At 35.8% G+C, this 26807-nt stretch overlaps 1 protein-coding gene across 4 annotated transcripts; it reads left to right on the top strand.

Moving 5' to 3' along the window:
- The first annotated feature begins 9384 nt into the window (after window positions 1-9384).
- On the top strand, window positions 9385-23373 carry LOC136233070 (paired amphipathic helix protein Sin3-like 2). Of its 4 annotated transcripts, XM_066022615.1 has the most exons (24): window positions 9385-9726; window positions 9851-9926; window positions 10454-10723; window positions 10808-10988; window positions 11083-11181; window positions 11327-11500; window positions 11691-11985; window positions 12757-12893; window positions 14188-14263; window positions 14366-14395; window positions 14566-14759; window positions 14850-15004; window positions 15121-15242; window positions 15335-15589; window positions 17140-17811; window positions 17932-18020; window positions 18409-18999; window positions 19148-19248; window positions 20216-20354; window positions 20432-20584; window positions 20691-20854; window positions 21149-21260; window positions 22788-22959; window positions 23060-23373. In XM_066022615.1, the coding sequence occupies exons 2-23, from the start codon at window positions 9853-9855 to the stop codon at window positions 22926-22928; spliced, it is 4224 nt and encodes a 1407-aa protein (XP_065878687.1). In that variant the 5' UTR covers window positions 9385-9726; window positions 9851-9852; the 3' UTR covers window positions 22929-22959; window positions 23060-23373. The 4 variants fall into 4 exon arrangements, with proteins under 4 accessions (XP_065878687.1, XP_065878689.1, XP_065878688.1 ...); XM_066022617.1 differs by having other exon boundaries at window positions 14188-14251; window positions 22788-23373; XM_066022616.1 differs by having other exon boundaries at window positions 18418-18999; window positions 22788-23373.
- Window positions 23374-26807: the final 3434 nt, after the last annotated feature.

Below are 26807 nucleotides of genomic sequence, written 5' to 3'. Positions count from 1 at the left end.
AAAATTAGGATCCGTGATAGGAAAAGAAAAGACGGTAAAACAAACATACATGCTCTAGTTCTGTCAGCGGCTTCTCATCTCTCATGGCATCCGCCAGTAACTTTCCTCCACCGGAAGCAACATATCTCTTCTTCTTCTGCAGAGGGGGATCCGCAACGTCATCAGCAGGACGCTTCCCAGCGCTCTTATGGGGATCCGCCACCTGCGTATCTTTTTGGGCCTCTAGCTCATTCTATTTTCTACGCATCTCTACAAGGGCGCGACTTGCCTTAGACAAACCCCTGACAAGGGAACAATGAAATAATCAAAGTTCAAAGAAGAAACAAACTTACCTTTATCTAGTTGGGTAAACTTCACATAGGTGATTCTGTCCTCTTCACGACGGATCAGAGGAATACCATTCATCATGAATTCCAAAGCATCGGTGTATGTCCAAGCATCTGACTTGATGCTTTTCATGAGATCTGCCACCTTCTCATCGATGTCCGTCAGTATACGTAGATCTCAAACCATATGCAAAGGTTTGGCATTCCAAACCGACGGGAATCCCAGGGGTTCACCTTCTTTCACTTTAACAAAAAAGAATCTTTCGTCCCAGAGATGGACGGTTGACATCTTACCACAGAAGTGCGAGTAAGTTTTGAATTTGGCGAAGGTATAGAAAGACTCGGATTTACGCTTCGTATGTTTGTGAAGAGACCGGAAGACTCGAGGATTACAGATTACCCCCAGGTTTGAAGCTAGATAACAGTCTAAAGCCAAGTCCAACCAACCATTTGGATGCAGCTGGCAGACAGTGATCCCAAAATACTCCAGGATATCCGCTATCATCTTAGGAAAAGGAAGACAGAATCCTCTCTCTACATGACAACTATACACAGACAGATATCCGACGGGCGGATAGGCGGGTCGCTGGTGAGCAGTCGCCAACTCAGTCTCGTAATCCTTGATCCACGGATAACGATTCGCTAAATCAGCTAGATCCGCGACGCTCATATGAGACGGAGTAGACTCTGCTCGAGGTGCTTTTTTCCTAATCGGAATTGAAGACGAAGCCTCCATTCCGGAAAATCTCCTAGAATCTATCGCCGGAACAATATGAGTCACGGCGGCAGGAAAATTTCGAGTCCTAAACGAATGGGTTCGACGATTCCTACTCTCCCTCACCGTATTACACAACTCGGTAAAATCACAGTTAGGTATACATTCAGAAGAACTAAAACTCTCGGAAGAAGTGGTCCAACTAATTTTGGGGGAATTGGTGGTCAAATTAAAAATTTCAGTAGTAGACCCAGAAGAGGAACTCATAAAAAAACCCAGAAAACAAAGGCGGGAAGATTAACTTACATGAGAATCGGAAGCTTTAAAGATTCCTGATGCCGAGAAATGTTCTGAGGAAACTCGAACGAAATGAGAGGAAAATAGCAAGTAAATCGGAAAGAGAAGAAAGAGGTTGAGGAAGATATCATCTCCTACCTCGAGCAGCGCGCCTAGGACACCTGTCGCTCGATGAATGGCCTGGAATAGAGTGATCATAAATGTGATTCATCATGGCGGCGTGCAAGGAAGCGCAAAAGCCCTAAAGGACTTTGGTGGAACTTCGGGGGGGGGGGGGGGGCTTCTGATAACATTGAGATATTATCTAAAGGATCAAAGAGGATCTTTGCCAAAACGGCCGCGTATTAGGACAGTCTGAGAAGCGATGGCGTATCAAGCAAGTCATCCGAATGGCGTATCACTTGGACTCTGCCACGCGTGGTCCGTATTCAAACCTATGGGAGACCCGCCATCATGCCTCGATCCGCCCGTTAAACGGTTAAGCCGGTTCCCAATAAAGGCAGTTAATGGTCCTTTAATGAGCTAACGGCCAAGCTTAAAGGAGATCTGTAACCACCATTAATGAGGCATTAATGGAGACTTTCAAGTTACTAGGAGTTACGACTTCATGACTATAAATAGCTTACATCCCAAGCTATTGAGGTACATTTCATTCTCTCTCTTAAACCCTACCTTGTCAATATAGTTTATTCTCCATTTCCATACTGACTTTGGCATCGGAGCTTCCCCCCGTCGAACCCAACGACGCCCCCATAGGGAAGGAAGCTGATCGGAAATTCACCAGTAGTTATCAAGTGTGATTTATTTTATTTGGATAATTAAATTTAATCAAACTATAATTATTATTTTTTGAAAAAACGTAATATATTAATAACAGAAAGAAGCATCCCGAGTCAGAATGCTGCGAATGAATACATGACTAGTCCAATGAATGAAAGAATTAGCATAGGAACGGGCATTTCGTGCCATAGCATGAGCTGCCCCATTCGCTAACCTTAAAACAAACTTCACCTTAAAACTTGGGTGCTTATGAAGAAACTCTCTAATGTCTTGAATAATTTGCCCAAACTCAGTGAGATCTCAATGTTGTGTTCGTATCGAATCCAACACAACCTTTGCATCGCTTTTGACCATAACTGAGCTGTAACCTAAAGAAAGAACCCAACCCAAACTTTCCTTGAGTGCCATTGCTTCCGCCATTTTAACCGATACCACACCCAACTTGTGTGTACTATAGCCTTGAATGAACCTACCCATGCAGTCGCAGAATAGCTCCTACACCAATAGCTCCATCTTCGTTGAAAATTGTGGCGTCAACATTGCACTTCAGGTAATTACACGGTGGCGGGATCCGATTAGGAATTGATGATAATCTATCACTTACACCTTACCGTGGCCACCCTTGAACCTCTGGATCTGCTCCTCCCTCTTCCGACATTGGTAAAACAGTACTACTTGGTTGTCCATAGAACAAAACATCTTCGACATCCCTGTTCTGTTGTGCATCAGAAACTCCAGGGATTCCGATTCTAATTAGACGGCGGGATGATCCCACAACCGAAGTTCCGATATGCCCGACATTGCCAGCTATAGCTTCTGTTTCGAGGCAATGCCATCGACACACCACCGAACCTGCAAAACAGAAATTGTTAATTTCAAAAGCTCCAGACCACCTCCTCTCTTCACTACCCCGTGGTGGCTCCACCTAGCCTCACCACATTCATCTTCATTTCTCCTTATCTCACCCGCACCCCCTACCATTCCCAACTCCCTATTCTTGGATTTTTGGGCCTCCTCCCACTCTTCAACAAGTCGCAGGGATGATCTTGTTATCACATCAGGCCTACAAGCATCCTGGTCCCATAAAATCTTGTTTTTAGCTTGCCAGATAGCCCAAAGTACAATAATACATTTATGTATGACTTCCTTTTATGATTCGGCACACGTATTGAGCGCCCACTCCTCGATATACTCCTATTCCTCTCCTGGTGGAGCTAAACCAACTGAACCCCAGCATAGTTTAGCAAATGCACAACTAGCAAACAAGTGCCAACCATGTTCAATATCATTTGGGCATAATAGACAATTAGTTGCTATAGGAACCCTTCTGCTAGCAAGTCTAGGTCGTAAAGGGAGTATACCTGACATTAGCTTCCATGCAAATAGTTTAATTTTGGGAGGTATCTCCAACTTCCACAATGCCTTCCAGTCGGCTACTTTCCCAATGTTGTTTCTTGCTGAGGCTTGTAAATTGTATCCAGACTTGGAAGAATACACTCCATCTGCTGTATAATGCCAAATGAGTCTATCATCTTTGACTGAGAACGGGATATTCATGGCCCCAATAACCTTAGCCTTTTCCCCATCAAAACTCCTCTCCAATTTCCCACGATCCTAGATTCTAGATCCATGGATAAACAGCTCCTCAACCTTCATCTCCCTGGCTGCCCGATTCTCCACCGGATCAATCCATAATTTATCCTTTTCCCAAATCCAAGTATCCTGGTGGGCAACAACCTGGTCTCCTATGCCAATACACCATCCTAGGCCAGTTTTCAGTAAATTAATTGAACTCCGAACACTTCTCCAAACAAAACTGGGGTTATTGCCCAATTTGGATGTAAAGAAAGTCCTCCCAAGGTAGTATTTAGCTTTGAACATTCGACTCACCAATGTATAAGGCTCATCAATTAATTATCAAACTATAATTAATTGCATAGTATAAATTCTTTTGGTATTTATTTATGTAATTAAAATAGTTTTGGATTAACTTTGTAATTAATCAATTAACCATAATTCTATTAGGACTATAAATCCACAACTAATAAAAACCTAACTCTAACCCCATCCTACATAGCAAATTCAGCTGCCCCATTCCTAGCATAGGAATTTCGGCCTCCCTCATCTCTTTCGTTCCGTTCTTCGACTAGCATCGGTCCCATCTCTAGAGGTGTTCATGCATCAGACTGTGGAGATCACCTGCTTTGTTGATTTTGCAACAGTCTCTAGAAGAGACAGAACATGTAAGTTTTAATTCCTTGGTATTAAACAGTTTTATTTCAATCAATAGTTAACTGACAAAGATTCAGAATTCAAGGATTCTAAATTTTTTTAAACCGCAATTCCGCTGCACTCAGTTAATTAACTGTCTAGAATTTCTAACACATATTCCCCTTTTCAGGGTTCACCTTGCTATTTCCTTTAGCTTTAGAGGAAGGTCCTCTCTACACTAACATGACTAGGATCGATTTCTTCATCGACTGCTCAGCAGCCTATGGAGCTCATCAAAAGTATTCTTTATCCTTGCATGTTGTAATTAAGGACGAACTGATCAAAAGTGTCAGGTAGGGACCCGAGAATGAGATCAGTAGCCAATTCATGTGTGATCAATGACTCAAGCTTCTTAAGGGTATCAATATACCCTTTCATCTTGAGAACATGGGTACTCATCATAGTACCCAGAGCCATCTTGCAGGAATTGAGAGCGTTAGTTGTTAAGAACTATTCTTGATGCACAAGCTCCTAGAACATCTCTTTGAGATGTCCCATGATCTCAAAAGCCTCTTAGTCTATAAACTGCTTCTGCCGATCAAGGACCATAGTGGCCAGCATGGGGCATGTGACGTCCGTTGAATCCTTTTATGCCTCTCATAGGTTTCCACAATGTAGTTTTGGCATTTCGACCTAATGATATAGGGAAAACATATCCTTTCGGTTCCTTCTTGAGAACTATTATGAGGTTGTGGGACTAGTCAAAAAAGTTCTCGCCATTCAGCTTGTCCCTCTCAAGGATAGATCGTAATGGGAATGTGCTTGTAGTGGGCATATTGATCTACATAGAATTAAAATAAAGTTGATTAAATTAAAGTATTTTACTTCCCCCACTAAATGTTAATATCCTATTAAAATAATTCATGTTAATATATACTTAATTAGTGGATTGAGATCCATATTTCACTTATACTTAGTTAATTGAGCATGTACACCTAAGTCTTGGTTATTTAGGTAGGAAAGCCCCTTCCGATTACATCATATGTAACTGTCGCTTCAGATGAATTGATTGACACATCTCATCGGTCGGAAAAAGTCCTTAGAGACCCGTGTTAAGCCCAACCACCAATCTGACGGTAAGACTTAACCACTACCTCTAGCCATTGCCTCACGAAGATAATCCAATGTACTCGATGGAGGCCAACACATATTTAAATGATCAATGCATTGACAAGATTCGATTGTGGAAAGCATTTTTAACTTAATATTCAGGGATTGATTTCATAAGCGGTTTATACGGTCTACGAATTAATATGTACAATCGGTTTTACAAAAAATATACATAGAAAATCAAATGCGATATGATTTTCTATAAAATTCTAAGCTTTCATAGTATATCCTAGTATAAAATTTTAAGCTTTACAAAAGGAATAAACTTCAAATTTTAGGTTCTAAGCTTGTTTGGTTGAGAGTTATTTAAGATAACTCTCAAACACTTTCCATTTCAATAAGAAGGGGGTCAAAGGGGCATTTGCCCCCCTTCATCCCATAAGATTTTTTTTTTAAATCCAAAAAGAAGGGTTAAGTTGCAAAAATATCCCTAATATTTTGGGTCAGGAGAAATTTTACCCCTAACATCTAAAATGGTACAATTTTATCCATAATGTTGGAAGCTAAGAGCAGTTTTACCCCTAACATTGATAAAATGAGTCAATTTGAGAAATAATTCATCAAACTGTCTTCTCGGTCATGAATATTGTCATCTACACTTCACACCATACGTTATTTTATCAGTAACAAATCACAAACATATGTTGGAATGTGAAAAAATTAAGAAAAAATATTAAAAATATTCTGTCTTTTGTACGAATTAGACAAAAAAAATTCAAAAAATTCACCGAATTTATAAATATTAATCTTCAATTTTATTATTAAATTACAAAAAACATTATATCCTTTTTAGAATTGCTCTTGGCTTACAAACATTAGGGGTAAAATTGCACAATTTAGATATTAGGGGTAAGATTGCTCCTGACCCAAAACGTTAGGGATATTTGATGCGTAACAACCTGAGAATCCTGGAAATAGATGATTACGAGTCGGAAACATTAAAATTTATGTTTTTTATCAAAAAAATCATGAAAATAATGCATGATAATTGAACAATTTTGCATTTTTCGTCACAAAAATTGAACAATTTTGCATTTTTTGTCTAAATTCTTTTTACGTAGAGTTTTGCCCCCCTCCCTCAAATCCTGGATCCGCCACTGTTTGTCACGTGTCAAAGTGATCTCCACGTGTCAAAATAAAAATGTGAAATAGATAAATAAATTGGAACTTTTGAAAGTTCACTGAACAAATTGGAGTGTTGAAGTTATTAAATATAATTGGAAAAAATATGAGGTTATTGAATGTAATTAGATAAGAATAAAGGGCTCGTTTGGTTCGCGGAATAGAGTGGGAATAGAATAGCTATTCCTAAAGAATAGCTATTCCCACCTTTGATTGAATTTTTTTGGATGGAATAACTATTCCATGGAATCCCTATTCCTTGTTTTCATGGAATAGCTATTCTTCAATTTAGCTAAGGAATAATCTATTCTTAATATTGTATTTTGTAATTTATAAAATTATCCTCCATTAAATCTTCAATCTTCTCTCTAGCCAATTTCTTAAATCCTATAAATTTTGACGAATCCATAATTTATATCATAAAAAAACGTGAAAAATAGAAAATTAAGGAAAACATTAAAAAATACAAAAAATATGAAACGTGAAAACGTTACAAACACGAGAAAATGAAAAAAATGCAAAAACATAAAAAAACATGAACAAATGCAAAAAAAAAACAAGAAAAAGCAAAAAAATAAACACATGAAAAAACACAAAACATGAATAACGCGAAAAAGTGACAAAGTATGAAATATACAAAAAACGTGAAAAATACGAAAAACACGAAAAATGCTAAAATACAAAATCGTGAAAAACATGAAAATGCGAAAATGCAACCAAAACACAAAAACATAAAAACGTAAAAAAAATACAAAAAAACATAAAAAAACGTGAATCACAAAAAAAAGAAACAAAATGCGAAAAATACAAAAACGCGAAAAAAACGAAAACGGAAAAAAAAGAAAAACTAAAACATGAAAATACGAAAAACGAAAAAATGCAAAAAAACCACAATAACGTATATAAACATGAAAACGTGACAAAACGTGAAAAATACGAAAATGTGAACAAACACGAAAAACAAGAAAACTTGAAAAACACGAAAACATGAAAATATGAAAAAACATTATAAACGCATTTTTCACATTTTCATGTTTTAACGTTTTTTCACGTTTTCGTGTTTTCATTTTTTTTAAATTTTTCGCTTTTTTCACATTTTTGTGTTGTTCCACCTTTTTCATGTTTTTAATATATTTTTTACTTTTCGTGATTTTTATGATTTTCGAATTTTTGCACTTTTTTTGTTCACGTTTTAGTGTTTTTAACAAATTTTTGCACTTTTTTTTTTTGCATTTTTTCTTGTTTTTCATATTTTTCCAAGTTTTCTTGTTTTTTACATTTTCGTGTTTTTTATGTTTTGTGTTTTTTTTTTACATTTTCTTATTTTCGTGGGTTTTTTTCTATATTTTTGCGTTTTCATAGCTTTCCACGTCTGCACATTTTTTTTTGTGTTTTACCGTTTGCACATTTTTTGTGTTTTTGCGTGTTTTTTTTGTGTGTTAACAAGTTTATATGTTTTTCGCGTTTTCACCATTTTCCACTTTTATTTCGTTTTTTTCTTTTGTTTTTGTGTTTTTAATTTGCGCTTTTACATTTTGTGTTTACTGTTTTCTACCTCTCTTTTTTCGTGTTTTTACAATTTTTTTCATTTTTCTATTGTTCGTGTTCTTTTTCCGTATTTCATATTTCGCATTTTTCTGTTTTTTTATATATTTTTAAAATAATATATATTAAATATTTGAATAATTTTTAATAATAACTAAAATTTTAAAAGAAATAAGAAATTATATTTGCGGGTAATATTATCTTTTGAATAATTTTTTTTATCTATTCCATCATATCTTATTCCACCGACCATATCCTGTAGTTATTCCTAAAGAATTTCTATTCCATTCCTTTGGAATAGCAGTTCCATTCTATTCCGCGAACCAAACGGCACCAAAGAGTTATTGAATAGAATTTAATAAAAATAAGGGTTAAGGTGCAAAAATACCCCTAACGTTTTGGGTCAGGAGCAATTTACCCTTAACGTCTAAAATAGTGCAATTTTACCCCTAATGTTTGTAGCCAAGAGCAATTTTACCTATAACGTTGATAAATTAGGTCAATTTCAGAAATAATTCATCAAACTGTCTTCTCGGTCATGAATCTTATCATCTACACTTCATATTTGCGTCATTTTATCAGTAACAAATCATAAACATATGTTGGAATATGAAAAAAAAATATACTGTCTTTTGTACGAATTAGACAAAAAATTCAAAAAATTCACCGAATTTATAAATATTAATCTCCAATTCTATTATTAAATTACAAAAAATATGAAATCCTGTTTTTTTAGAATGAATTGATATGCAATTGGTGCAAAATAATGAACAAAAATATATGTGTTTTATAATAGTGTCTGAAATTGACCTAAATTACCAACGTTAGGGGTAAAATTGCTCTTGGCTACAAACGTTAGGGGTAAAATTGCACCATTTTAGACGTTAGTGGTAAAATTGCTCCTGACCCAAAACGTTAGGGGTATTTTTGCACCTTAACCCTAAAAATAAAGAATATTAAATGCAATTGGAAAATAACGAGTAATTTGAACTTTTAAAAAATTTATGGTAAGTTAAAATATTGGGTCAAATGGAGGGTAAACAAATGTATTAAAAAGAGCGTTTAGCGTAATTAGCTCAGAAAAAACGAAGAACAGATCTGAGCTCGGAATAAGAATGGGCCGGACAATGTACAAACGGTGTCCAGAGTGACAAATTAAGGCCCAATAAAAGGAAAAAAAACAGAGGTAACGAAACTACGTTTCTGAATTTAGAACAATCCGATGCAAAATCCCCAAACACAAGCCATCTCTTTTCCCCGATTTTCGAAAACCAGACTTCAGATTTCTATCTGGTTTTTACGTTTCTCCTCCCCCCAGCTTAAATGAAATCCGTTTCTCTTTGCATCATTTATTTCTCTGTAACCAATTCCTCTGTTTTTCTGAACGTAATATCATATTTATAGCCTCTACACAGAAGAAAAACTGTTCTTTCTCTTCTCTTTTCTTTTCGGCGTGCATATTTTTCAATTATGCGATCAATCATAGCATAGTTCCTGCTTCTCGTTTTCTCTCCTCTGAGATCTGGTTCACTCTTCGTAAGAGAACAGGAAGAAGGACAAGTGAGTTCCTTTTTTAGTTTCTATTAACGGATTTTATTTTGTTTCCTTACTTTTCAGTTTTAAGGATTACTTGTTGAACGAAAACTATATTTATATCATTTATTTTGCTTTCGTTGTTTTGTAGGTATGAAGAGAATAAGGGATGATGTTTATCTAGGTCCGCAATTTAAACGACCTTTTACCTCATCTCGTGGAGAATCGTGAGTTTCTTAACTGTTCTACTTCCTTCTCTATTGTTGCTTACAGCTTTTCAAATATTTGTTTTTCGTTTCGTTGTTTATATTTTTACTTGGTGGCTATTCATAATGTTTGAGACATTTGATCACGCTGGTGGTGTTAGGTATATTCGGTATTTTTTTTGGCTGTAATGCTTTTATATTTCATGTATTAGATAAGTAAATCAGATATCATTTAGGTTTGTTAGTATATGTTTCCATCATGCTTCAACTGATCACGATAGTTCTGCTTTTTCTGGGAGAATCTATTGGGAAGTTTCTCTAGGAGTATTATAGTTTTATTTGAGTTGAATCTGCATCTATATGATCTTATACCATTAAATACATCCTTTCATAATTATGGAATAAAATATTGAAAAAGAGAGGAGAAAAAAGAAAAAGAAAATAGTGTTTATAGCGGTTTAGGTTGGGAAGAATTTTTCCGTTTGGTGTTAATGTTATCATGAATATGATAATAACTTTTTCCCCTTCAAATTCTTCTGGGAACAAAGCTACGAGCAGTCACACATTCCATTAAGTAGTGGAGGAGGAGGGGGTGGTGGTGGTGGAGGCGGAGGTGGAGGTGCTGGGTTCGGTGGGAGTGGGGCAGGTGGAGGAGGAGGTGGCAATGGTGGTGCTGGTACTGGTACTGGTACTGCTTCACAAAAACTAACTACAAGAGATGCCTTAACATATCTCAAGGAAGTGAAAGACATGTTTCAGGACCAGAAGGACAAATATGACATGTTTCTGGAGGTCATGAAAGATTTCAAGGCCCAAAGGTTAGCTTTTCAAACCTATCATGTTTTATTGGCTGATGTTGCTTTAACTGCTAACTGATCTATGCTTCTCTATGTTTTTCACAGAACTGACACTTCAGGTGTCATTGCAAGAGTGAAAGATTTATTCAAGGGTCATAACAACTTAATCTTTGGATTTAACACTTTCTTACCCAAAGGATATGAAATAACGCTTGATGAGAATGAAGCTCAACCAAAGAAAACAGTTGAATTTGAAGAAGCTATCAGTTTTGTGAACAAAATAAAGGTAGCAAAATAATTAAATTGTCCTTTGTTTCATTTTGAAGGGTAGATGTCTTTTCTTGACTCTTGAGTTTCGCTCATTGAATTTTCACTTACAGAAACGTTTCCAAAATGATGAACATGTGTACAAGTCATTTTTAGACATTTTGAATATGTATCGGAAAGAGCACAAGGACATAAATGAGGTCTACAGTGAGGTAAAGATACAGAATTTTTGGTTGTCACCTTTGATTGTTTATGTTTATTGATCTTCATGTCTAAGTGCATTTCATGGAAGGGTTTTTTTAATTATTATCTGAACATCAAGGTATATTTTGTTGTTTTTATTAATTTATCTTTCAGGTTGCTTCTCTCTTTGAGGACCATCCAGATTTGCTTGATGAGTTCACTAGATTTTTACCAAATACTTCAATGGCACCGTTAACCCAAAATGCACAATACGGCCGAACTTCTATTCAGCGGTACAATGAACGGAGCTCTACTACGCTACCCTTGCGGCAAATGCATTTGGACAAGGTAATCGCAATTATTATGGATCTTTTCCCCCTTCTTCCATATCCATGATGATTGGGCTTGGTGGATTGTCATTATTTCTTATAATTATGATAATCAGAATGGCCAATTTGTTGGATTACCTCAAACAAATGAAAAGTCATCACCTTTGTTTAACTGATTGTTAATGTTGAGGAAATTATATGTTTTCTAGCAACGTCGACGGGATAGGATTGTTTCCCATGTTGAACGTGATCTTAGTGTTGATCGACCTGAGCTGGATGATGACAAGGCAATGATGAAAGTCCAAAAAGAACATAGAAGGCGTGTTGAGAAGGAAAACAGGGATAGGAGAAATCGTGATCAAGATGATAGGGAGCCTGAACATGATAGCAATAGGGACTTCAGCTCCCAGCGTTTCCCTGACAAAAGGAAAGCTGCCCGAAGGGTTGAAGGTTTTGGAGTGGACTCTCATATTTCTTCTTATGAAGACAAAGACAATTTGAAGAGTAAGCTAAGATATCCTATCCTTAAAAATATTGAAGTATTTAATTATATGTTACATTTAGTCGAATTATGCAATCTTTCTTGGTTCTAAGTCGCAGAAAAGACATGTTTTACTAATGTTCTAGTGTGGGTGTGACCGCTATGGCTTTCTATTGCCCAAAAGGTTCAAAAAGGCATTTTATTTTGACATGCATTTGGATTTAGTAGTATGCATTTAGTAAAATGATTTCCTGACTTGCAGTTGTGCACAGGATTTGAGGGTATACATGTATTTATCCAATGCTAATATTTTTTTGCTTGAATAGGTCTTGCTAGTGCGTTACTTGTGTTTCAACGCCAGGAAAGATGCCACAAAACTTACTCTCATGAATCTTTTAAGATCACTGTTACAAGAAACTACATTTAACTTAACCTTTTTGTGAATTGGCAAATAAACCTATCTGGAAAACATGATATATATTCTTAAAATGCGATGAACATTGGTCATTTTTAGATTTTCAGTTGTCTATATTTGATAAAGACAGTTTTATCTTTTTATATAATGTCACCTGACAGTGCTAGATGCTGAAGATTGCATGGCGTTCTTACACAGGTTGCTTGTTAATGTTATTTGTCAGTCTTGTTTTGAAATAACTAGATTGCATATCTCTTGCATATTAAGTATGTAATGATTTGCTCATATCCTGTAAGTAAATAACTCCTTCCATTGATGAAGGAATAGTTGACATGTCTGGATGTCTCCAACTGATCAAACTGTAACAATCTTATGCCAGGTATGTATAATCAAGGATTCATGTTCTGTGAGAAGGTCAAGGAGAAGTTGGGCAGCTCGGATGATTACCAGGCATTTCTGAAGTGCCTTAATATTTACAGCAATGGAATAATAAAAAAGAATGATTTGCAAAACTTGGTATGTGATATACCATTTGAATCTGCTCCAGTCTTTTACAGAGAAACTTTATTTAAAGAAGCCCTTGCATTTCTTTTAAGTTTCTTCCACTGTTATGTCAGTTGATGAGTGACTTTATAGAGTTAGAAGTGGAAGTGCATAAGCTGTTCATAAGTGAGAACTGAATATATAACAAAGGATATATGATAACATTATTGTGTGTTCAGTATACCCAAAAATATGTAATCACTAGAATGTTTCATTGCTACCTGCTGAATTTATACACTTGCACTACTGGTACTCAGAATTAGAATATTAGGCTTAAACTAGAATGTTTCATTGTTACTTGCTGAATTTATCTATGAAGCACCGATACTTCCCGGAGGTCACCGTACGCGTATCCGATACTCCGGGTGCGGGGATTCGCGGGGATACGTACGGGATTCGCCTGGGAAGTATCCCCTTTTTTTTTTTCTTTTTAAATGAGGGGATACGCGGGACACGCCGGGGACACTTCGGGGATACTTCGGGGATACTTTAGGGGTTTTTTTAAAAAATTTTTGAAAGTATAAGGTTTTTTTAAAAAAAAAAAACTCAGTAAATAGAAGGATTAAAATGAAATAATCCAAGATTGCTGGTATTTGTGGTTTTATAATGACTTGAGAGTATTATTTGTGTTTTTATAATGACTTTATGAATATGATTTGTGATTTATATATTTATGTATCTTTTGAATTTTCATTATAAATGATATATATATTATTAATTATATATAAAATTTGCCGTATCCCGGCCGTACCTGTATCTCATATTTTTCAGAAATGCCGTTTGCCGTACCCGTACGCGTACCCGAACCCGTATGCGTACCCATATCGGTGCTTCATAGGAATTTATACACTTGCACTACTGGTACTCAGAATTAGAATATTAGGCTTAAACTGATTGATTAAGTTCCAGATCTCCGGTAGAATATACTTTTTCTTTTAGTTGCTTCAGCAGTGTTAATGGTGGTCACTGGTCAGCTAACCCAGATTATGGAACAATGGTTCAGATGTCAGTAATGTTCTGCAAAACAATTAAAGAGATCTACAGTTCTTCCTTTGATAGGACCTCAAACTAATTGAGCTGACCTCATTCTGAATCTTGAACAGTTATATTCAAGCAGTATGTAGGTATTAACTTGAATTATTCACTGATACTTCATACATTTTTGACCTGAGAAAGTAATTATGATTGGGCTCCTTGCTTGATTTTTTAAGATAGGTTCACACTTTAAAGTCATTTAGTTCTCAAAACATATATATTTGCATTTCAGGTTGCAGATTTGCTTGGGAAATATCCTGATCTTATGGAGGAATTCAATGATTTCTTTGAGCGATGTGAGAATATCGGTAACTGTTGAAATTTACTGTTTTGTTGAAATTGTTTGCTTTATCTTTCACATAATGTGCTACTGCTTTCCCCAATGTTTCTAATTAATTTATTTCATGCAGATGGTTTCCTTGCTGGGGTTATGAATAAAAGTATGTCAGTCAATTATATTTCTTTGTTCTATTCTTTATATAAAACTGTCAGCTCATCACTTTCTTGATATGGTTATTTTCATTATTATTGTTATTGTTTTGAGATGATGCTATGGCATTGCATTTATCTTGATTCGCAAAATATAATGGTGCTTGTTTATTGTTTGTAGAATCACCAATTACTGATGGACATGCATCCAGATCAATAAAAGTGGAAGACAAAGATAAAGAGCTGAGGCGTGATCTGGATGGAGCTAAAGATAAGGAAAGATACAGGGAGAAGTATCTGGCAAAATCTATTCAAGAGCTTGACCTTTCTAACTGTCAAAGTTGTACTCCCAGCTACAGGCTTCTGCCTGATGATGTATGAAATCTAGAACAGGCATGTTGTTCTTTTTGATATTTTAACTAGTTCATTAGTGATGTTTGACTTGGTAATTGTCCCTTTGTGCAGTACCCAATAGCTTCAGCAAGTCAGAGATCAGAACTTGGTGCTCAAGTATTAAATGATAATTGGGTGTCTGTTACTTCAGGAAGTGAGGATTACTCTTTTAAACATATGCGCAGAAACCAATATGAAGAAAGTTTGTTTAGATGTGAAGATGATAGGTGAAATGCTTTACTGTATACGAGTCTTGTTTTCTTCTATTATCCTGATTTTTATTTTGTGAGTTCTCTGGATCTCCAAAGAAATTTTGGAATCTAAATTTATCTTTACATGTTAGATTTGAGCTGGACATGTTGTTGGAGTCGGTGACATCTACATCTAAACGCGCTGAGGAATTGTTAAACACGATCAATGAAAATAAAATAGACATTCCATTCAATATCGAAGACCATTTTACTGGTTAGTTTTGGGATTGATTACATAGTAGCCCACATTTAAGAGTATAATTTAACTTCATTTTGAGCTTTATATTTGTTGCTTCTGTATTGCAGTTTTAAATTTGAGGTGCATAGAGCGTTTATATGGTGACCATGGTCTTGATGTCATGGATATATTGCGGAAGAACCCTACAATTGCTCTGCCTGTTATATTAACTCGCTTAAAGCAAAAACAAGAAGAATGGACAAGGTGTCGAGTAGATTTTAACAAGGTCTGGGCTGAAATTTATGTGAAAAATCATTTCAAATCACTGGATCACCGGAGCTTCTATTTTAAGCAACAAGATTCAAAGAATTTGAGCACAAGAGGTAGGTCCAATTTAATATTGAAATGCAACCAGTTTCATAGTTCTGTACTCCATGCATACATCTTTCATTATATATATATATTTTTCCCATTAGAGCAAATGGCTGTTCCTTCACTTGCATGGACATTAATGTTTATACTTTCCATGAAGTGTAGACTTATAGAAAGTATTGTAGCTATACTGGAGAACATAGTTGTTAAAGGCGCAGCTCGGGTGAGGCTCAAGGTCCTGCGCCTAATAAGTCCTAGGCGAGGCTCTGTTTAAAAGGCTCTCACCTTGTGCGCCTAATAAGTCCTAGGCGAGGCTCTGTTTAAAAGACTCTCACCTTGTGCGCCTTGCCAGGGCTTTGCAGGCTCTCCTCAGGCGCTCCTCTTCTGTGTTTTGATTAATGATTAGGTTTTTAATTTTATATTTTTTACTACTCAGTAAAATAAAAGGTTGATTAATCTCAACCATTTGTCCGATTTAGTAAACTTAAATCTAAACCGTTGGTTTAAGTAAAAAAGAAGATTTAAACTGTAGGTCTAGGTAAAAAAGAATCAGAAGAGACGTAAAATACGAGGGAGGGAAGAAGAGTAAGAGACATGAAGGAGAGGAGCTCCTTCTGCAGTGCGACACAAGAAACCAGCAGAGGTCTGCTGCAGTTCAAGTATCTTAGTCTCTGTTGTCTACTTGGTATTTTGACGTTTAATATTATGTTTTTATGTGGTTTTGTCTTGTTTGTGTGGTTGTAAGTGTGTTTTTAAGCTCATCACAACTTTTGGCTTAACTACTAATAGAGTATTAGTGACATTAGTTTCAAATATTGATAATTAGATTGTGTATCTATTTTTTTTTATTTTTTTTCATTTTCTGCGCTTGCTGTTCATCAAGCGCGCTTGAGCCTTGCGCCTAGGCTCTAGGACCCCTTAGCGCCTTGTGCCTTTAACAACTATGCTAGAGAGAACTATGCAGCAAATATCATAAATTCGCTTGGTTAACTTAATTGTGAACATATTTTGGGTTGGGTATTAACCTGATCTTTCTTTCCGTAATTCTTGACTGGAGCATATTCAACTTTGTTCAACTAAACCTATATCCCAGTTTCCCATCTAGTTTGTTTGTGAGATGAATCAGTTTGATCTGTTCAGCTCAGTTTACAGCAACAAATGTAAAATGTTCAAAGGCATGTTATACATGAAGAAACTACCGAGTAGTGAAGGATGATTTGGTTAGTAATCCTAGGTTTAACTGATTACTTTTTTATTACGTAGGAATTTCCAGTTAAGTGCTAAGATTAATTTGTATCATCATGCTTCTTTTACTCATGCTACCCTTTTCAAATAATAGCTTTGTTATCAAGTGAAATAATCGAAAAGAAGCTTATACAATATTGAAGCATACCTAATTTAGATTATAAATTGTATGTAACATACTCTTAAAGCACATTTGTACTACAGAGAATTGCTATTTGTGCTTCTTTTTTTTTTTTATATCAGTGCTTGTATCTTGTATTTTCTTCTTTATATCAGAACATTCATTTCTCGCTTGCCTTTTTAATATAAAATACAGCACTGGTGTCTGAGATCAAGGAATTGAAAGAGAAGCAACAGGAGGATAACGTCCTATTAGCCTTTGCTGCTGGAAACCGAAAACCTGTTTTTCCACATTTGCAGTATGAATTCTCTGATATGAGCATTCATGAAGACTTGTACAAACTTGTCCAGTATTCATGTGAAGAGCTTTTCCAAAAAGAACAATCAAACAAAATTATGAGGCTCTGGACTACATTTTTGGAGCCAATGCTTGGCATTGTTTCTCATGCTAATGCCACAGAGAGCTCTAAAGTTGACAGGAAATCTGCGCCTCCCGCTATGAATTGTTGCACATCAAGCATAACAGGAACTGTTGCTGAGCATACTTTAGTGAATGGGAAGCAGCCAAAATCTTCTAAGAATGGAGCTGAAAGTCCTTCACAAGAACCTGCAAGCTTTTGTGGGCCAAGTGTGGAAAATGGGGATAGTTCGGTTAAAGATAGTTTACATGAGTTGAGTCGTGTTTGTAAAGATGATCTGACATGTAATACCCTGGGGTCAGAAAGAGAGCAAAGAGACACAGATGTCAGAGACAGAATATCTGGATTTGATCCACAAGTTGCATCTGTTCAGGAAGTAGCTGATGCCAAATCATCACATGTTGTAGGAGCAGCACAAAGTCATGTGAGAACCAGCATCGGTGGGGGAGGTGTGTTTCTTCATCACTTGATTAATGTCTTTCCATGATTCTTGGCATTTGGTTATTATTAGTTAGTGATCTCTGTAATATCTTCTGATAATTCTGTTGCAATGTCATTGGTATCTTAAGGAGCTGGTTCAACATTTTCCATGCCCAGTGTTGATACTCTTGAGAATCATAAACTTAAAGCTCCAATAGAAATTGGAAATTCATCAGAGGTACGTATTTAAACTGCTTACAAGTTCAGGTCCTTCTTTCCATGGCTGTAAATGTGTTGGTTTGTTCACCCCATTTTCCCCACTTTCCTACCTTCTTTCTTTTATTATCATTTTCGTTTTTTTTTTCTCCTCTTGATTATTAATTTGATTTCCATTAGAAGTACCTATTTTAGATTCCTTTCATGTTAGTTGATTGCAGTTGCGTCAGTTGGTCTCAAATCTTGTTTCTTCTATTATCTGTACCCTTTTATGTTTTCCTCCGTTGATGGTAGAACTGGCCTCTTTACTTGAATGACAAAGATTCTTTTTTTTTTTTTCTTACATTTTATTCCCCCCCCCCCCCCTCCCCCAGATTATTATCTGTTTTCCAATAAAAAAACGTGTTTAGGTGCTTCAGGATGGAACTGGTCCTAAATCTGCTTTGCCAGCTATTGAAGTGTTGATGAATAGCACTAAATCTAGCAGATGCCATGAAGAATCCACTGGACCCTCCAAAATGGAAAAGGAAGAGGGTGAACTATCCCCCAATGGTGACTTTGAGGAGGACAATTATGGAGATAATGCTGTCCAGGATATATCCAAAGGAAAGAACACCGTTGAAAGCAGGCAGAATGAATCTGGTAATATGGAAGATTTACAATGTCAAGACACTGGAGGAGAAAATGATGTAGAAGCAGATGCAGATGATGAGGATAGTGATGATGCATCTGGCAGTGGGTCTGCTGGAGATGAATGCTCTCGCGAAGAGCATGAAGAGGATGTGGAACATGATGATGCTGATGGGAAGCCTGAAAGTGAAGGTGAAGCCGAGGGCATGGCTGATGCACAGTTTGGTGACACGCCATTACCGGAAAGTTTTCTGTTTTCTGCCAAGCCTCTTCTGAGACATGTTTCACCTAGTTCACTTGATGGAGAAAGGAAACAGTCTTGGAAATTCTATGGAAATGATGATTTCTATGTGCTTTTTAGGCTTCATCAGGTATGGAACTTAACTAAAATGCGTCTTCCCCTTTTAATCATTATAGCATGTTTAGTTCCTCCATACTTGGAAACAAAAATGTATTTTAGTGCTGAAGTTAAATATAACCTTTAACTGTGCTTAATATTGTTCTCTATTTTAATGCCAGACTCTTTATGAAAGAATTTTATCAGCAAAGACAAATTCAACCTGCGGCGAAACGAAATGGAGAACTTCTAAGGATGCTTGTTCCCTTAATCCATATGCCAGGTATATTATCCTTTTCTGTAAATGCGGTTGCAAATGAATCAAGCTTCTGCTTAGATAGTATTTAATTATTAAAAATGGTTATCATCAAAACTATATACTGTCAATCTGTGTTACATGGAAACTGAAACGGAAACAATATTTCTAAAATAAAATAAACTAAAACGTGAGGGAACATGTAAATAACAAAATATATGGATACAGTCTTATAATTATATGTATATATACATAAAAAAAGATTACATAAGAGAGGAAAATATAGTTTTTTTTTTTTTTTTTAACTCATTTTGAAAGCTTGTAGATTATTTAGAAAATATTAGGAATTATTTTTACTAATAACATACATATTTTCTGCTAAGCACCCAGATTTGGACTCTGTGTTAGTGTTTGATTTTAATTGAATATGTATATGTTATACTAAACTTTTTTTATTCTTTAAAAACCAAAAATGGCTATACTTGTTTTCATGGTTACCCATGAGCTTAGGATTAGATTATCTATGAGAGGCTATATTCATTTTCACTGTCAATCCAGAGACTTGAAACAAGCTGGCTCACGAGCTTAAACTTTTCAATGGTCGACTCCAGAGGCATTATCAATCCGAGTTCCATTTAGCTTAGATCTGGTCAACTTGTTAGTGTAAAACCTGTATATTTATTGTGTAAGAGCCTAAAAGAAAGTATAGTTTCTGTTACTGCACGGCATGATTGCATGTGGTTCACAGCGTCTGAGAACTAGATCTACTGCATGAAGAAGATAATTAAATCATGTGAAGAAAGGACTTTCTAGAAACTGTGAAGTTCTACTTGTGAAAAAGTAGCTATATTTTCTCTGAAAATCCTGTGTATAAATGTATTTAAACTTAGTAATTCAATATTTTTCTTTTGTCCTTATGTTTGAGTTTTTTTTTTTGTTTGTAACTAGTTTTTGTTTAGTTCATAATTATTTTGTCGTGATTTAAACACCACAGATTTATGAGTGCACTGTACAATTTGCTTGATGGATCTGCTGATAATTCCAAGTTTGAGGATGAATGCAGAGCTATTATTGGAAATCAGTCATATGTATTATTCACACTGGATAAGCTAATATATAAATTGATCAAACAGGTTCGGTTACTAAAATCTCTTCTTATGTATTAGTAATGTTATTTTGTAGTTATTCTGAAGTATGGCTCTTCTTGCAGCTCCAAACTGTTGCGACTGATGATATGGACGCTAAAATATTTCAATTATATGAGTACGAAAAAACCCGGAAAACTGGAAAATTCATTGACTCAGTATATTATGATAATGCCCGTTTCCTTCTTCATGAGGAGAACATTTATCGCTTGGAATTTGTGAGTCCTTTTCCCTATCTACATGACATATGCACCCTCTCCCTACACATTTTTCTTTACCATCACTGCAATGTAGTTCATAAAATTTTCTGGGTCCTTTGTACAGGCATGTGCTCCATCTCGTTTGTCCATCCAACTGATGGATAATGTAACGGAGAAGCCTGATGTCTTGGCAGTTGCTGTGGATCCTAATTTTGCAGCATATTTACATAATGACTTTCTGTCCATTTTTCCTAGCAAAAAGGAATCACATGGCGTTTCACTGCAGAGGTAGCAACATAATGCTTCCTATATTCACAGTTCAGTACTTCATTTGTTTTTCTCCACCGATAGAAGAGAAGACTATTTTTAAAGTTTTGTTATTGGACTAGTGTATGAAGATGTATGAGTATCTATAAGCAATTCCTGCTTTTTTCATTCTTTCCCTTGTTTACTTCGGTTGAGCTATATGCAATTGTACATGCACGTTGATCATATTACAAAGAAGAGATACATTGCTGAACTTGGATATCATATTGATTGCATTCTTTTGTATATGTATATTATTTTAATTGATATTTTCAGAAACAAGCGGAAATATACTAGCCTCGATGAATGCTCTGCTTTAAGCATGGCCATGGAAGGTGTTAAAACATTCAATGGTTTGGAGTGCAAGGTTTCCTGTAATTCATACAAGGTGTGTTGCTTTTTTCTTTTTTCTTTTTATTTTTTATTATTTTTTTCTTTATTGCAAACCATTGTGTGCATTTACTAATGCATGTTACCATTTGCCTGCTAGAAGTTATTTGCTTTCAGTTTACGTATTTCACTTTTTCTTATTTATATTTTCTGAAACTTATTCTTGGAATGGTTTGATGTGCTAGAGGACTAATTGCTGTTTGAGGAACATTTTATGTTCTCAATTCATGCTTGTATTGCCTGAAGAACACTCGGGCACAATCAGTTCATTCTTGGCTAAGTGATAAGAAAATCCATACACCCTCGTCATATTGCAGTTATGATCAATCCATTTGATTTTCTCAAAATCATGTGCAACCTTTCGAGTTAGTGTCAGTTGTTGCCTAACTCCGAATTGGTAAATGCTAAGAACCTTTTAATTCATTCATTGAATATTTTAAAAGAAAATTGTGTTAATAAAATTATATTTAGAGTTTAGAAGTGCTGCACTCAAAACCTAGCATCTTCAATTCTTATATTATCAAAAATAAAAACAAAAACTGTTAACCATTAAAAATTATTTATTCATTAACTAATACTTAAGGGAAAAAAATCTATTGTTGTTTACATCATCTCTTCTGCACCTATCCTTCATTCTTTACCATATATATGCTTATGTAAAGTTATAATAAATAAGCACATTTGTTTTTTGACATGTGCATGTGCTCCTAACTTTGTTCTATTGGCGCTCAGCTAAAATTGATACCAAATACTAGGTTACACTTTATAAATGATTAGCGAAAATTGCAATTAAATTGGAAGTTTGAAGTTTTTTTAGTCATTTGCCCTATATGCCAAACGCTGCCTTTTCATTTTATTTTATTTTATTGAGACAATTCTTTTTGTTTTTCTATGCCAAACACTGCCTTTTCATTCTTTTTATGTATCTTGGCTCTTGTTGTGGTCTAGATAATCCAGCAGGTCTGAAGTTCTGGGATAAGGGTTATAACTTTTCACCCAAGTTAAGCACTGGATTAACATGTTTCACTTGGCCAACTAGAGATCCCTTATTGTTTCTTGGAATGATTTTTATATCATTTTATGGATGATAATTATTACATGCCAATATATGTAGCTATATATTGATTTGTTCAACCGAAGAAACTTTGTGCTGATGTACTCGCTTTGAAATTGATAGACAGTAATGCAACCATGGAATGTTGCATTGAGCTAATATGTTGGCATTCATCTCTGATAGTTTAATTGATTGTATTGCATATAGATAATTGTATCATTTCTGTTCTTCAGTGGTTAAGGTTTAACTGTTGTTTCTTATTGGTATGCTTATGCTTGATGTATACGTATGCAATTTGCTCTTTTTTCAATATTTTCTGAACGACAGAATTTTAAAATAGTTTCATAACAACACACCATCCTTTTGTAGTTAATTCATTTATTCTTTCTTTTTTATTGGTGTTTCATGAATTTTATTTGTTTTTCTCCCTACTTAAAATTCCAACTGCTAAATATCAACCAACTTTGGCAGATCTCATATGCTCTGGATACGGAGGATTTCTTCTTTCGATTAAAAAAGAAAAAAAGAAAGTTATCTCACGTGAAATCTTCAAGTCATGATCAGGTTCAAGCAAGAGTACAACGCTTTCACAGATTTTTATCAAATTCGTGATATTTCTGATGTCCTTGCTCTGGGAGTCAAGGTAGGTGTGAGTTGATCTGTTAATCAGATTAACCCTTATATTTCTGTATACTTTTACGTCAACACGAACGACTTGACAATGGCATTTTCTGCTTGTATAGAAGTCACTTTGGGACAAGTGTATAAAGATGTTCTTGAAACAATTTCCCAGGTATATGACTTGTTCTAATTTGCCAAGTGATGACTTGAGAAAGAGAATGGCTCATTAGCAGCTCTGCTATGTAACACCTTGTAAGCTAGCGTGATTGAGCCATTAATTGTGTAAATATGGTTGGTTGACAACATTTTTGTAGAAATGTATCTGTTTATCGACCTCATGTTTTTGTAGATAGGAATTTTTCTTCTTTTTTCTCTTTCCACTTTAGCAATCTGTAACTCTTCTTGTATGTTTGTGGAAATGAATTTCCCAACCAAATTCTCATAGTGGATCTTACTTGAATCTGTAAAAGTGTAAAGTGATAGGCAGAGGTACCCATATAAAAAATTGCCAGTTTTCTTTCACAGTCTTCCTGATTCCCAGCTCATGGACAACCATCCGGATTTTGTTTGCAGATTTCAGGAATACAGTTTCTTTTGTTGATTGAGTTTGTAAAATTAGATGACAATTCAGTTAGAAATTACAGTGCAAGGAAAGCACCTAGAATTGCCAAATACTTTGGATTCTAATCATGTTCTCTCACCCAAAACATAGGGAAGAGTCTATGTACATGTATGTATTGTTGATTGTGCAGTGCAGATAGTGTATGCTCCGGCTCAGATTGTTGGAAGTCTGAAGTAAATCCGCCACCGGTCTTTTACAAGCATAAACTGGAAGACAGGGAAGAATGAGCTATAGCAAAAGGATCTCAACACATTCATCTTACTAGTAAGTTCTTTCCCAAAATGTATACGTTGTTATGATATTGGGATTTAATTGTATTTTTAGTATTAATTAGTAGCAGTTGGTATATCTACACTCTTATAAGGAAATTGCTAGTCTAAGAGCAAGATTAAGTCCAAAGTTGTTATTGATGTATGTTCATTTTGGCCTAGTTAGAAAAATGAGCTGCTCGTGGATTTTATAAAGTGAAGCATAATAACAAGCACAGCTTGGTTTCTCTTGGTAGCTATGAAAAATGTTTTTGTGTATTTCCTTTTGGAATGATTTTTATTCTCATGTTATTTCTAATTATTTTGATGCTTTTACTTCTAATAAGTAATCTGACCGGGAAACTAAGGAAGAAAAAGAGATGGAGTTCAATTCTTTTTTATCAAGGTGTTGATGACTAGTGCGGTCTTGGTTGGCTCAGTTGATGCTCAATGTATTTCCTTTGGCTAGATGTCTTTCTCTCTATAGTTAGGTGTCCCATGGCGATGGGGTCACGGGGATAGGTCTGAGCCAGGCCAAAACCTCGTGTGACGCTAAGACTTCCCTGAGTCTCTACCAGCCAACTCCTGCCGAAGGGATATCTATCCCTTATAAGTGTTCCGTCAATACGTCTGTCGGTATTCTGTCTCAGAGGGTCTATTTGTATATAAACTTTACCCTATAAAGGGCATGCACTTGGGGCTATCTCGGAGCCTACAGTGTTACACTCTATGGAGACACCTACCTCCTTTTACAAAGATCGAATGCCGAACTCTCACTGTTCATGACAGACTGGGTAGATCGCTTAAGTCAGTACCGACTATTAACCCAAGGGGTGGCAGAGACCTAACACCACGGTATCCATATTTGCCTATGGTCAAACTGCCTTCTTACATTCTCCTCTACTCTAAGTAGATCAATGTCCTTGACAAATTTCCCCTTTACTTTGAGGATTAATGCATCTCCTCTAGAGAGTTCTACTTTGCCATCGATTGCTACCAAGGTTCTGTATATGTTGTGTGCATTGATATTTTTCAAACTGATCTCTGCTTGCACTTCAACTCTACTTGAGTTTTCACGTTGTTTGCTTGTCTCTTGAAATGGTTTGAACTTCAACTCTCACTCTGTTGCTCCTGCAATTTGCAACGTGAATATCTTCGGCTGAAAAACTTTTTTGTGTGTTGCAATTGTAAGCTCATTCCTCGAAACTAATTCTTTAAAGTTTTTGAAATTTGAAAAATTGTTTTCTATTAAGGATCCTCATTCGAGTCTTCTCTCTCGAATTAGGGTTTTTTTATCCCATTTTCTTCTATAATCTATCAAGTCTTTCAATACAACTACCATAATATACCATCATGGGGTCTTTATGGGTTCAAATCCCTCTAATCTCCCCTCTCCTACTAGAGTTGTCCCCGATGATTGGGGTTAAATGGTTCAGTACGTCGATGAAGGACCTTAACCTTGACTTGCCATTGGAACCTTCACAAACAACTACCCGACATTTGCTTCAGTTTTTGTCTGTTCACATTCTCAATGCTTTGCCATTGTTCAAACTTTAAGCTTTCCCTTCAAACGCCTCTTTTCAAATTTGCACCTTGCAAAATAAACAAAGGATATACCACAATATTTATAATATAAAAATGTGAATGTTGGTACCCTAATATATTAAATGTAATTGTATCAATATTCACAATTGAACCCAAACATCAAGAAAAGAATAATATTATAACCATTATTCACAAGATAAAGGTAAAAACACTTCCATTGTTGTTCAAGTATTTAATTACTTTGATTTACCAAAATTTTTGTCTGATGTTGATGATTGTTGGTACTCGAATTCAAGTTGTTGTTGCTCGCAATTCTTTATTCTTATTCGCACTATTGGATCTCTTCAATTTTCCATCGTTAAAGTTGGGGAGGAAACACAAGGTATGCTTGGTCTTGTTCGTTCAAAGTTCCAATCTTGCTTCATTTCGTGCCTCTTTTGTCTATGACTCCTGTCTCGACTCTATGAGTTGGTCGTTCCTTATTCTCCCTTAAACTGAGTTTGAAGTTGAAACCCAACATTAAAAATCCTGAGGTTCTTTTTCAATGATGGTTTTGAAATCTTCCTCATTCAATTTTGATCGTGCTCTTGTTTCGTTGATTTTTGCCTTTATAGGTTTTAATGGGATATCTTTGTTATTGCACATTTCAACTCACTATAGAATGTCTCTTAATTCGTTGGATATATCCACAGTTTCTTAAAACCATTGCTCTCCTACTTGTTAATCGTCATTTTCGTTGGTTCGTTGCTCTTATCTAAATCGACGATGTTGCCAATGCTTAAGGTTGAGTTTAGCTATTGCCAAACTATTCCCTTTACATTGGGGATAGTGATCGTTAGGTCGTGGATGTTGATGGTAGCATTGATACCTGAGAGCAGAAGTCGACATATGATATCTTTATATCTTATATGTTAGGAGATTGTCTACCACGATCCAATCGTTCTATGTTTCTATTAGTTTCTCCTCTTTTTCAAAAAGGAGGGGGAGCGAGATCGTACCTAGTACTGACACTTCTATGTCAGACAGTCCCACAATATGATTTCGAGGTTACTTCTTATTAGTCATTGGCTTTCCCTTCTCTCATTGAATATGCTCTTTCTTGGCTTTCCCTTCTCTCTTTGAATATGCTCTTTCTTGGCTTTGTCTTCTACTCCTTCCTCATAGTCTACGGGTCATATGCTATCATCGTAATGGGTGAAGCTTTGTCTGATGGCCATTAGCTTCTAGAAGGATTGGAGAGGGTTGGTATAACACTTCTGCCTGTAAGGTTCACCGTCATTCGTTTGGCTAGGACGTTGATGACCACTTCCAAGTTCATCGGCTTCACTTGGAATGACATGTGAAATTGAGTTAGATATCACTATAGGGGCTCAATTAGTCGCTACTTCACATTATTCAAGTCTGAATTTATTCTTTTTGCTTTTAGCGCCCCTATGAATCAGGCAACGAACATGT

Source organism: Euphorbia lathyris, chromosome 6 (assembly GCF_963576675.1).
Source record: "Euphorbia lathyris chromosome 6, ddEupLath1.1, whole genome shotgun sequence".
In the NCBI taxonomy this organism is placed as follows: Eukaryota; Viridiplantae; Streptophyta; class Magnoliopsida; order Malpighiales; family Euphorbiaceae; genus Euphorbia; species Euphorbia lathyris.
The sequence above is the reverse complement of the archived record's forward strand: the minus strand, read 5'-3'. Positions and strand labels throughout refer to the sequence as shown.

Excerpts from the sequence above, each read along its gene's own strand:
- LOC136233070 (XM_066022615.1), top strand. The coding sequence starts at position 9,853 with ATGAAGAGAATAAGGGATGATGTTTATCTAGGTCCGCAATTTAAACGA. Across the intron at positions 10,724-10,807 it reads AAAGATTTCAAGGCCCAAAG|AACTGACACTTCAGGTGTCA; the intron begins GTTAGCTTTTCA and ends TGTTTTTCACAG. Across the intron at positions 14,396-14,565 it reads TGCTGGGGTTATGAATAAAA|AATCACCAATTACTGATGGA; the intron begins GTATGTCAGTCA and ends TATTGTTTGTAG.